Source organism: Cupressus sempervirens, chromosome 9, assembly GCF_028749045.1.
Source record: "Cupressus sempervirens isolate cs-2001-9-10 chromosome 9, ASM2874904v1, whole genome shotgun sequence".
In the NCBI taxonomy this organism is placed as follows: Eukaryota; Viridiplantae; Streptophyta; class Pinopsida; order Cupressales; family Cupressaceae; genus Cupressus; species Cupressus sempervirens.
The window spans coordinates 547,243,084-547,256,889 of NC_143126.1; the positions used below are offsets into that span (position 1 = coordinate 547,243,084).

At 38.9% G+C, this 13,806-nt stretch overlaps 1 protein-coding gene across 1 annotated transcript in view; it reads left to right on the forward strand.

Moving 5' to 3' along the window:
* The window catches only part of LOC149539807 (thioredoxin-like protein AAED1, chloroplastic), a 208,170-nt gene that overhangs the window by 14,017 nt on the left and 180,347 nt on the right, over positions 1–13,806 (forward strand). The window contains exons 2-3 of the mRNA XM_089801003.1: positions 10,766–10,907; positions 11,060–11,105. Coding sequence (XP_089657129.1) covers positions 10,766–10,907; positions 11,060–11,105 — 188 coding nt within the window. The remainder of the gene's footprint in view (positions 1–10,765; positions 10,908–11,059; positions 11,106–13,806) is intronic.

Genomic DNA, 13,806 nt, shown 5'->3' on the forward strand with positions numbered 1-13,806 from the left:
TTAAACACACTATAACATCATCAAATAGAAGCTAACATACATAAACATGGAACATAAATGATAAATCCATTACATATGTAACTATGTTACACGTAAAATGTAAATTGTAGCTGAAGTAAATAGAAATCATAGGATCATAATGAGTCAAATTATAGAATGTATGTAAGATGAAGATCCATAAGACATCAAATCATAAATGTATGTAAGATGAAGATCCATAAGACATCAAATCATAAATGTATGTAAGATGAAGATCCATGAAATGTATGTCTATCAGTATCTGTAAACAAAATGAAAAAAACAAGGCTCTAGTTGAAGCCTCATCATCATCCTCAAGCTTGGCCTCAGCTCAGCCTTTGAGTATCCTCTCTTCTACTCATGCTAAACAACTAGAAGGCCCTATACGGTTAAAACAAAGAGGAAAGGAAAATTTAAAAAAAAAAAAAAAAAAAAGATGTGTTTTTATTAAAATTTGATTTGACTTTTTGCCTACCTGCGCGACCGATTTTTTGCAATTCAAAAAGGTGATTTTGGCGATTTTTTGCATGAATCGGCGATTCATGCAATTCATGCGATGAAATCGCTGATTTGGTTCACCAGTTACAAAAAACGGGAACCATGAATCAAATCGTCAAATCGACGATTTCATGGTGATTCTTGTTACTATGATCTAGATACTTGATTCAAAGGTAATGACTGATTTATTTCATTTATTATTTTGAAAGTATATTATGTTTCAACCTAATTAGCTCATGGTGGACACCTGGTATACTCTTTTGGCCTAGCCCGCTTTTCCCTAACCATGGTGGCTTAGGTTCATACTTGATGGTTCAGTAGCAGTAGGTTGGTGCCCTCGTACCCTATTCCCTCTCTGGCAATGCTCCTCCCCCTTCACCATGTTCTTGCAAAAAGAGTTGATAGGGTGACAAATGAAGCAACTAATCCAACCATCCATTTCGAATTATCTTAAATATCAACAATTATAATAAATGGGGATGTAACATACCCTCCCCCTTGTGTTTCATCGCTCTCGATGAACTTTACAATTTTTAAATACTAAAGAACATTCAAAATAAAAAGATGTAATTGATATATATATATATTTAAATCACAATTTATTCATATCAATTCATAATTCAAGTTCTTGGAAAAAGATGTGGAAATTTTTGGAAGATTTCATCATAATCTTCCTAAGTAGCACTCTTCAGCATACTGGTTCCATAGGACCTTGCACTAAGTGATATCTTGATTTTGCAAGTGGAGCTTATGTACCTCGTTCTGAGTGGTTCTATTTTCACCACCCCTAGATTTCATACCTGTAAGAGATTCCAATCAATAACGTGTTCGTGGCTGCCCTTGGAACACACATACCATAATAGGTAGTGCTTAGTACATTTGTAGTGATCCTGAAAAATTACACACAAGCCCTTCTATTGTGCATGTTCTTGAGCTTGTGTAGTTGAATTTTACTTTGAAGTTAGCTCCACTTCCTATTTTAATTGTGTAAGTACGAATTAGAAAAGAGCTTGGTTAAGATAAGATGAGATAAGATAAGATAATAATATTAATGTCCAACAAAGGACCACAACGGGTCTATGAGATTGAGCATTCAAACAAGAGAGCCAAAAAGAGCCAAGCACCAAACAATGTTCGAGAAGAAACGATACTAAAAGCAAGAACAAGAAAGTCTAGACAAGAAGTAGGGGTCCTTCCTTGGCAAAAAGAAATTGATCATAGAAGGTTATAACAGCGGATGGACAATAGTCCTGGATCGTCACTGGAAATTGCTGGAAGAGTGTCACTATATGAAAAGACTGGTGCAATGTCTCACCGATCTGGAGTGAGTGATATTGGATGACCTTTTCACGCCCCGTGGTGGAGATAGGGGGGAGGAAAAAGGTGGTGATGAGCTGATTGGAGGTATGACACTGAGGTAATAGTGACTGCAAGGTATGATTGCAGAGTTGGGTGGCCTACCGGAGGTAAAGTGCAAGGCATTGCTGATCAATGTAATTGAAGAATGCAGAAAGAGAGAAGCAATCTCTGCATAGGCAATGAAAACTCCCTCTGATCTCATAGTAGATGGGATAACGGAAAATAAAGTGAATCTAAGTCTCAAGCTCTGCCAAAGTACATAGCCGACAGATCCGGTCATCTCTATCCATATGGTGGTCAGTCTGGACCCGAAGACGGTGGGATCCAACTCTGAAGGAGCCTAGAGAGAAATGTAGGGCGTGACTCCAATGCCAAGATAAATAGGTAGGGCGAACAATAACCCCTTCACGAGTCTGAAGAAAATGTTCAGCATAGAAGGCCATCTTCAGTCATAATCCTCTGGGCTTCGGTCGTAATCCTCTGGGAGGATTATGTCAAGTAGTGGTAATGTATTGTCTGTAAAAATCCAGTCTGACGTGCTCATTCAACTCCTATTATGAGGGAAGGAGGTGAGCCAGAGCATCCAACAAGAACTGATAAGGAGGAAGGCAATCAATCTCAATCCCAATCGAACTTAAAAGTGAGGTGGCCTGGGCATACCAACAACGAGATCTAGTGCTAGCATGATCTCATAACTATAATAGAGGAACAATATGCTAGGTAAGAATATTTGTGTCGATTAGTAGTGGAATTCGCAAAACCACGAAGGCAATGGAGAAACCAAATCAAATAAAAAATGGCCGCAAGTTTGAAGGGGTGAGCACTAAACTCGGCTAAGATAATGCTATGGGGGGTGAGTTTGTGACATCTAATGATATGCTGTAGAAGCAAGGTCCGAACGCACTTGACAGAGGCCCAATCCGGGACAAGAAGAGAAGGTCCCCAAACCATTAAGCCATAAAGAACGCTCGACCGAACTAAGGAGTCTAGGAGGGACAACTCAGACGAGATGTCCTTAAAATGATGTCTGAAGCATTCTCTCTCAAGCATGGCAAGGGAGCCCATGCCCTTACCGACTTTAGACTAGATAGCAGGTCTCAAACTGAAGCGGGGTCTTGAGAACTTCAGCCTGAGGTACATGTAAGAAGTGATCTGAATCTCTTTTCCCTAAAAAACGAAATGAAGATGAGAGGTCTTTAAGTAGTTAAAGATCATAACCCAAGTCTTACCAAGATTGACCACGAGCTGCGGCTGATCACAAAAAGAAGCCAAACCATCGAGGAGTTGTTGTAAACTGTTAGGGGAAGAGGCCAATAGGACAACATCCTCTGCAAAAAGGAGAATGGAGATCAAAACCTAATGTAAATAACATCCATCATCAGGGTGCGAGGAATTCACAAGGAAGTCCTTGAGCTCGTCGATATACAGACCAAACAGAGTGGGTGAGATAGGGCACCCCGTGTTTGACCCCGATAGTGCTCTAGATTGGAATGGAGAAGCCCTCAGGATTCCTGAATCTACCAACCACAGACTTATAGATTCTCATAATAGCAGTCAACAACATATTCGAAATCCCAATCTCACTAAGTCTCTTGAACAGGGCCATCCTGGGAACGAAATCAAAAACCTTCCGAAAGTCTAGAAAACAATTGTAAACTTTCTCAGACCGGTGCTTAGCCTCCTCGATAATAGCCCATACAATGAAGATGTGATCCATAGTCTGGTAGTCGACACAAAAACTGGCTTGGCCTCTTGTTTTACAACCTCTCTTACCAAGTTCATTGGATAACATAGTGTTCAGAGCTGTGGCATAAAGTTTGGCAAATGTATGCCCGATCATGATGTTCCTGTAGTTGCTGGGGTCAGAGACAGGGCCAGACTTATGAATAGGATAAATCACATGTCTCGACCAAGAATCAGGAAAATCAGTACAAACCACTCTATTAAATAGTGTAGGGAGGTAGGAGCTAAGGACCAAGGCACCAAGCTTGAAAAGTTCGGCCTGGAAACCTTCCTCATCCGTTGCTCTATTGCATCTCATGGATCTGATAGCCTCATAAAAATTGGAGGGGGTGAACAAATGGCAGTAAAGAGGTGGAGTGGGATGGAGAGATGGCTGGTTAGGAATGTCATAAAGTGTAATGGTATGAGAGGTCAGGGAGTGGAAGTCGAGGATGGAGGGCAGGGGGAACACCGAGAAAATAAGGTGCACCAAAAGATCTCGGGATTGCGAATAAGCGTGGAGCAAAGGGATCTACAATAAGAAGAGACAAAAGAACATTTCTTACAAGGAAGAAAACGGTGGCAATAATAGCGGAGATGGGTGAAATCAAGAGAATGGGTCTCAAAAGCGGAGCGATGGAACGATTTGCAGTCAGTGTTGAACTATTGGTTCATAGGGAAAGTATTCCAATGCTTAGATCTATGAGAAATGGGAGAGTGGTGGGGGATAGAAAGGATGGCGGACTCCCAAATGGCATCAACAAGTAAATCAAACATGGAGGAGGCCTCACACGAATCACTGAAGCAAGCCAGTGACAACAACCGCCGAAGATGGAAGGAAAAGAGCTCACTATCACTCTTGGGAAAACGAAAATGAGTAGGGGGCATGCAATGATAGACAAGAGGCAAGGGGGAAGAGGAGAAGGCGATAGGCAGAGGGAAACGCGGGGCTGAGGAGAAGACTATAGGTGGGGGAAACACGGAGAACAATGCTAAGAAGGGTGTGGTCGGCAAAGGGGAGATGTGAAACGGTGAAGCTGTAAATGGAAGGAATGAAGGAGGAAGAAGTAAGGGCATAGTCCACCACACTCGCACCACCACCATGGGGCCAACCTCAGACCCAGGAAAGGAAGATAGACCGTTCAGAATGAACAAGCCAAAGGACTCACAAAGTTGGAGGAGGTGGCGACCGTAACAAGAAAGCGGCCCAACCGCATCATCTGAGGTATGCTAAAGTCCCATTCTGGTTGGATCTATCTTAGTAGTGCAGATCGAATTAGAGCCACGGTCATGTATAGGAGTTTGGAGATTCCTAGTTCGTGCATTGAAATCCCTGAGAATAATGATGTCACCCAAAGCAGCAGATTGTGAGACACACTCTTGAAGATCACTGAATGGGACCCCATCCTCGGCCCCATGAATGGCGTACGGAGAAAATGTCTGTAGAAAATAGCAGACAACAAAAACGATGCCCCTCTATTGGTGATTCCGACGACCAATACAGACCCACATGAATCTAGCAAAGGTGTTGGAGTGGACCACTGAGGTAGAACTGAAAATATCATTCCTAATCAAATAGGCAACACCACCGGAACCACAGACCCCACCTAAAGTACGAACCTCGCGACAAACTGACAACCACTGGTACCCAACATATCTAGGAAGAGGACGCATGGGACTCTCATGGGTCTTAGTGAAGCCAAAATATCAGCGAACCCCACCGCATCGTGAAAGAGACCAGGTAATGACCATAAAGAGCCATTACCATTCCAGTAATTGACAAGAAGAGAGCAAGTGGAGGGATTCCTCTTGTTTGATTGCTGGTGAAATCGTTATGTGGTCTTAGGGGCTTGTCTTGCTTCTCATTCACTGGGAGGTGAATTATGAATGACTCATCTGAGGTTCCTGATAATGACCCATTTTCCTGCACGTTTAGCCTCTGCCACAATCTCCCGAGCGTGTTTTAGCTTTGTTACCTGTGCCTTTGTGAGATCTTCATCCAAGAAAATCTTAGAGGGGAGAGAACAACTTTCTCTTCACCCTAAGAGCACAAAACCTGTTAGAAAATGAGAGAAATTGGATGAAGAGGGTATCTCTAGGGCCAGACTAGCATTTGTCCAATTTAATGTTAGAAATATCAAGCTGATCAGTGAGGAAAGAACGTCCAATAGAGAGAGTCGAAAGTGGGAGGGATACCACGGACACGCAAGTTGAGCTTACGAGCCCGTCTCACACGCTCGTCATCTATCTTCCCCTAGACAATATTATCTAAGCTCGATATAGGTGCACTAGTAGCTATATTAGCGCATAGAGAAGCCCATGATTTCACCTTCTGTTCATTTTAAGAAATTAGAGAGGAGTGTACACAGCCATTTCTCTTTGCTGTTCTTTAATCTTTTCCAGCCCATCCAGTTGCTCAATGACGGATTCTAAGTTGGATTTCAAACTTGTAGTTTCAGAGATGAAGGTAGTAGAAAATTCTTTGATCTGAGAATTGTTCAGTCCTGTGGCTTGTTTGAGTTCATCAATTGCCTCTTTTAGTGATAAAACCTATTCTCTAAGTTGAGTATTGTTTGTTTCCAATTTGATTACATGGTCACACAGTCTCTGGTAGGTCAGAGGTTGGGTTTGTGACAAGCATATGTCCCTCGTAGTCATTTCCAAGTAGCAAAAAGGAGTTCTCCTAGTGAAGTAGATGAAAAAGACTAGAATCTGTCTCAGCAGTACCTCATACAAATAACAGAGAGCTCGATCAACAACAAAGAAAAAAAACAAGGGTGTAGGAGGTAGAATGGCAAAGAATGGAGGTGAAGACGACTGATCACATCACCTGGTAGACGACAGATCACATCACCCGATAGTGGAGTAACAGTTACAAAAATGTTAGACAACAACACTGAAACACTAACACCAAGATGATGTTGTCAGGATGAAAAGTCCACACACAATCTGTCCAGCCAGAACGATCACTGTTGGAGCAATAGCCAGGCTGATCACTATTGGGCAGTAGATAGGAAGATCACTGTTTGAGAAAATTCGGCTCACGTGAGTAGTGACGTTCAAAACCTAGAAGGTAGAGGTGGGAGGGAGGAGGAAAAACGCAGCAGTTGACTAGAAAGTCGAGGTAAGCGAAGACATGCCCGGAGAAGAAAATGGAGACCAAAACCATGCGCAAAAACTAGATGCAATGAAAATGGTAAGCATGGGAAACGCGGGAAATACGGAAAAACGCACACCAGCAGAATACCTGCGGGAGACCTAGCAAAAGAGATGGGCTCCATTGTCGTCAAGAAGTTGCAGAGATACGTGCATGCAAGCCGAATGCTGGGGTCAGGCAGTAGGAGAGCACATCGCGGGAGAGCACATCCTAAGTTTGTGCACTTTCCTCCATAACCTAAGACATGTTCACCATTTTAAGAATTGTTTATTCTTTTGGTAGAATAATGTTCTTTTAATGCTCCCTCCCTGGTTGTGGTCATTGAGCTAGGAAAAAAGCATTAAATACATGATTGTGATAATGAATTTTAATTTTAAATTGATAATTGATACTAATTAAATCTAAGTCTAATTTACGATGACTAGATAGCTATTAATCACTTGATAGATGAGTCTTCCTTGATCTTTCCTAAATCCATAATGAGTGGTAGAACTACTGTGCTTAGGTAGAAACAAATTCCAAGAGGCTCTCTCATGAATAAAGCCCATTTTGGGAATCTTCTCCTCACTGTGTCCAAATTGCTCTACCCGTCACAAACTCCCTCTTCATTATTGAAATGGGAAAACAGGGTACTTGCCCATTATGAAATATTTATGATCAGATTTTTATATTAGATTCTCATATTATATCTAAACAGGGGACTATTTATTGATATCAAGATTCATTTGGATTTCTTAGAAATTTATTATCATTGTGGATTCATAATTATCATCTAATGTATATAGTTGGTATTGAATCAAATTAGTGGACACACCTTGTAGCTGTCCAGGTAAAGAACTGAATACTCTATATAGTATTGCGGCCGTATTTCCTTAATATATTCTCTTTTTTCTATGTTTTTAAATTTCTATCTTTGTCCTTCTCTATAGACGCTATTTATGAATTCCATAACTACTTATTATTTTTTTTGCCTCCATTGATAAATCGATACTTATATATGTATGTGCATTAGATAAGGGAAACAATGTGAGAATAGACACGCCCGATCGTTCCCCATGTGCCTCTTCGTCAATTATTTAAATTCATAATAAATTTGAATCTTCTTTGTTGATTAATGTAATGTCCCCATTTTTCCCAGCATTGGAGTTTTAGGGATTAGCCTATTATTGTGATCCTCGTAGGCTAATTATTGTGGATAGAGGGTCTTTTGTGGCAGTGGCTCGGCTTGGAAGGGTCTTATCTTTTCCACATTTCAATAAGCTACAAGTTGGTCTTCGTTTGGCTCAGATCGGACTTCGTTTGGACTTAGTTGTGTACTCACTATTTGTGGTAAGTTGGTGTTGTTTGAGATGGACCCTTTCTATTTTTGGAAAGTGCATTTGGTCAGATGGAAAAATAATAGGTATGACTCCTATTTTAGATGACATATTTAAATGATGAGTATTTTGGGAGTTACTATATTTTTAGTGGCCAAATTATTAATAATTATTAAATGGTTTATTATAAAGTTATAATTTAACTTTATAATTTCACTTGAGAGTTAAGTTATTATTGGAAAGTGCCATTTATCAATTAGTTAAGCCAAGTAAAGTGAGAGAATCTAAAGGAAGCTTCTAATTAATGTTGTGTGGTGAAGCTTCTTGAGTGAAGTTACATTTTGGCAACAAAAGGGAATTTGGAGGTTATAAATACAAGCCCATTTGTTGAGGAAAAGACGCTTGAATATTTATTTTCTTTTGTTGCCTTTGTGGCTTTTCTAAGGCTTTGATTTTCAAATCCCTTGCTGAGGTATAAGGGTTTAATTTGAGGTTTTTGCTTCATTTTTGAAGTTTAGGGGAGATTGGTTTCTTGTGAATTATGAGATTTTCATGGTGGTTTCTTGTACTATATTTCCTGTGGCTGAGGAGCGAGTGTTGGTTGGAATAATTTAGTGTCTTCTCTTACTGTATTGATTGTGGTTGACAGGGCAATTCTATCTTGGAGAGTTTGGTAATTTATATCTCTAATTTCTAGTAATTTCTGATTTGGATTTCCCATGTTGGACATTTATGGTTTTACTAGTGATAAAATCTTTATGTGATTGCCAGCGGGAATTGTCTGAAGCATACTAAGTTAATGACTAAATTCAGAATTTGTTGTGAGCCATTTGTTATTTCAGATTTAAATGTGCAAATTCACATGATAGATTTATATACTAGTGCCTGATATTTATTTGAGCAATGTATAAGACTACGGTTAACTGAATTTGTGAACAATTGTTGCATTTGCTGATACCGTGCTTAGAATTTTAAATACCATATATTGAGTGATAATTGGGTTGTCTGCCAAGTGTTTGTTGAAATCTCAAATGTATAGAAGCATAACCGAACAGGGTTATTACAGTTAACCCCAATGTGAATCTTAATCATGCTTACCTGGCAATTATTGGAAATGATAAGTTCGTGGAGTCTTTTTTATAAGTTACTAGATCTTTCATTATTTTCTCTAATCGCTTGCTGAGTCTTACATGGACATTCATTTATTAGATTCATCAATTAGGAATTCCTAATCATTAAGAACGTTAAGAATATAATTAGAATCTGTAAATAATTAGTTAATTTATTAGCCCTTAAGATAATTAAATTAAACTGTTTAATACTTGAGGTAATGTTAACTATCTAAATAAATAGATAATTAATTTATAAATAATTTACAATTAATAATATTGATAAATAGATAAATAACTAATCTTTTACAATTTTGCAATTGATTTTTATTACTCATGCAATTATGAAATATACATTTACTTGTAAATGAATATGAATGTCTTTATAGAAAAATATAAAGAATAATATATAAATGTGTTAAACACTATTATGCGTATACCAAGGATGGTTTGTAGCACTCAGGGTCATAGTTACCAGGTTCATACCTACGGACCTAGTGTGGGCATGTGCTTGATAGAGTTACATTTGTGGGTACTTGTTGGGTTTGCATAGGGTACATGTTGGGTACATTCGTTGCTATTTGAATATTTTTCACTATCAATTGGAATTTAATATTTACCTTTGGCATTTGGCATTGATAAATGATCAAGTAATCATACTATGAAATGGTTTAGTTTTAGAATTGTGTATATTTCTCTTATTTTTTTTGTATATATATAATGCATATATATAGATATATGTATGTACACACACAAGTACCCAAACTCCTAAAACAACTTGACATACCCACTTACTAGGTTTTACCCGCACCCATCCCTAAACCCAAACCGACAACTTAGCTCAGGGTCTATTCCTCTTACCCTATTCTCTCTCTCTCTCAATTATCAATAGTTATACAATAATACAATTTGATTTGTGGAAAGTGTTTTGTGTGTGCTTTGCATTCGTTGCCTATGTCATGTGTATTGTAACCCCGCAGCTACCCTCGAACCTGAGTTCTTCACTTGCAAGAAAAAATGCCTCGAACCTGAGTTCTTCACTTGCAAGAAAAAATGAAGAGATTCACTTTAAGCCCCTTAATGAAAACAACATTTCATCTTCCCTGAGCCATCTTACAAAGCTGGGAACCAACAATCCAGAGACCTTGGGTTGACTACAGATCTCCTTTCAAGAGAGGGACCACTTCCGTGATTCTTGATTTTGTATCATGCATTTTCAGCAATAAACAAGGTTCATCACCCTCAGTAAGGATCTTTTTTATTGTTTTATTACTTTTAGATTTTAGTTATAGTTTTGGTTGTTGGATTTTCCTTCTACAACTTCCAGTTTCTATTTTAGCTTCTTATGATTTCAAGGTCTATTGATTTATTTTTCTCATTCCCGGATATTCCTATCATTTCCTCCTCCTTTCAGTACTTGTTTTACTCTCATTATGCATCTTAACAATTCTTGGTATGGTTCTATTATTGCTGAAGCAATGTTTTCTGGTCAAGTCCAAACTCCAAAGGACAAAACATGAAGTTCTTGCAGTCTTTGGGTTGGATTGAGTAGCATTGTATATTGATTTCTCATTTACATATTACAGGAATGACACCGGATGTATTATCTAAAGATGTGGAGAGTTCACTAGGAGTAGCTGAAGTATTTGATTTAAGTGGAAATGTAGTTCACTTAACAGATTTATGGAAAGAACGGAAGGCGGTTGTGGCTTTTGCTCGTCATTTTGGGTGATCATATTATTTGTTATCTATGTATCTTTATAGCATTGGAAATCTTGCTGGATGCTTGTTTAAGCAAATTTCTACACTTGTTAAGAGCCATGTGTACTTTTTGCTAGTAGGTCTGAATAGACTATCAAGTTTGATCCTTGCATTTGCAGATGTGTACTCTGTCGTAAAAGAGCAGACATTCTTGCATCTCAAAAGGTAAAATATCTGGAGATCATACTCTACTATTTTGAACTTGAATCATAAACATTTTTTATTATATTTACAGTCATGTTGTACCATCATAGCTACTGGCATTGCTCGATTCTGAATGGTTTTCAATTTCAAATATAAAACTTGTTGTCTATAATACTTAGAGCATTTTGGTTTTAATTTTTATTTTACTAATAAAGGAACACAATTATTAATTCTTTGCATGTATCAGTTTATTTTTTGGTGCATACTCCTGTTTTCCCACATTGGCCCATCCACCTTGGAGAAAATGTCCTTCGATATGTAATATTTGGACATGAGTTTGGCTTAACCACTTTTCTACTCCTGATGATATCGCAAAGAAAACATCTGCCACTTCTTCCCTTCCCAGCCCTTGCCACCCACAACTTGTAATGTCTTTTATTGCTAATCATTTGAAATTGATGTTTTGGTATAGCTGTTGATGCATAGGCCTCACAGATTCCTTCTATAGAGACATTATCCATGGTTTTCCTGAAGTAGTTGGTATATCTGATTGTAATATAGAAATAGCTACAAAATTTCATGATTGTGCATTCCACTGCCATTCTTTATGCTAACATTTTAGACATGTTCTTATTGGATGCCTATTTGTCTAGCCAGCTTTGTTTATATGGTAGGTAGGGCAGTGGTAGGAGGTGAGGTGGTTGAGATGTGGGTCCAATAGGGGAGACACCCTCAAAAACCCCTGGTTTTTACCTATCAAAGAAAAAGATTTGCAATATGGAATCTTATAAACAAAAGTATTCAACAACTTACATAAATTCAATTTTGGGAACACATCCATGCCAACAGGTCTCTGAATTAATAAATGACAAAACATTCAGTGTAATTTAATCTATCAAGCACCACAGAAAAAATGGAAGCAAAAGGGACAAGGCAAGTAAAAGACAGGATGAGGTAGAATCCACAAGATACGATACTCGCAAAACAGAATTATGAGCTGCCTAGATATTACGAATCTAGATATATCACAACTTTAGCAGAACCAATAAAAAACAAAATAGAAAAGTCACGTGTAACATGCTATTTTATGAAGCCATTTTGAAAATCATATTTTAAAGTAAATCTAGATTCATAATAGAATGACATGATGGTAGTTATGTCAGTTACTTCACATGAAAGGGAAATCCATCAACTTAATACATTTTATGAAATTAAAACAGATACTAGTAACGAACTATCTAGTTCACATGAAAGGAAACTATATAACTTCCATTACTAATTACTTTCCGAATCTATTACAGCCATCAGAAATAATGCAATAAAATCAGCATGCTACTAAATTATGGAAATGAAGTATACAATGGAAACAAGTACCGTACATGTAGCAGAAGACAATCATTGTGTTGAGCAAGCCTTGAAATTTGGTGGAGAGGAGAAGCATTTACATGGGCTTAACCTCCCAACCACAGACCTTGATTTATCCCCACACATGTAATGTTCCTAGACGACTTCAACCTAAGCAAGTTGCAAGATAGCCATACGAAAGCAGGGGCCGTATAGCTGATTTTTGTTGGCTGTACGTTCAAGCAAGTATTTTCATACGAAATGCCAATAGAGGTGGCCGTATGGTGGACAATATGGCTCATACGGTGGGGGTAAAGGCGAGCCGTACATTGGGGAAGGTACCTATACGGTGGGGAATGTGAGATGTCCCGTATAGTGGAATGAAGTGTGATCCGTACGGTGGGATAGTGTAGGATGTACGGTAATGTATTCCTTTAGGCCGTATAATGATTGAAGATACCACTTCCAAATGCAAGTGCAGAGGTTCGTATGGTCAAATTGGAAGGCCGTACGGTGGTCACAGGAGGAGATGAAGGGTAACAAATAGAAGGTCGTACGGTGAGGTGAAGGTGTCTGTACATACGACAATGGCAAGTGCCTATATGGTGGCAGGAAGATGATGTTGTATGGTGGTGACGTACAACAATGGAAATGTAGATAAGTTTGACAGGAATACACAGTTGGATCCAAAACACAGTCTTGCTCATATACAAAAAATGTTCATGAAATCCACACCACAATAGAGATTCGAATGCGAATAATGATTGCCAGAAAAAAATGCTATGATTTGCCCGATCTAAACGAAGAATACATACATTGACGGAATAGGGTGAGGGTAGAATCCCACCGAAACCGCATGAGCCAAATAGGGAAGATCTTTCACTTCCGAAATGGCGAACAACAGAGAACCCTAAACACTAGTTCGCTGTACAGAGAAATATGATTCAAAGCATACCTAAGACTTCCTACAAGCCGCGCTTAAATACTGGTCGGGAAGTCATTCTGAGGGTGTACAAAGATAGCCGACGGCGACACGAACTTCGAACACAAAAATAAAAATGGGTCTGAGATAAATTAAATCAATCGGTCCTTTACAAAGTTTAATTTATTTTATAACGGGGAGATTACAACACAATCTCAACCGAGAAAGACCCTCCCTACCCCGATGTTAAGCTTGGGGCACCATGGTTTTGCCACCCAAGCATTCCGGTGTTAGAGTGTCGGCTAGGCAGTGGAAATCTGCCAACAACCTCCCCTTTGTCAGCTAGCAATCTGTTCTCTAGTGATCCCTATGACAAGCATGCCACTGACCTACCTTGCCCAAGGATTTTAGCGGGCTTTTAATTGTGCCGGATCACCCACCTCTGGACTTGCAACA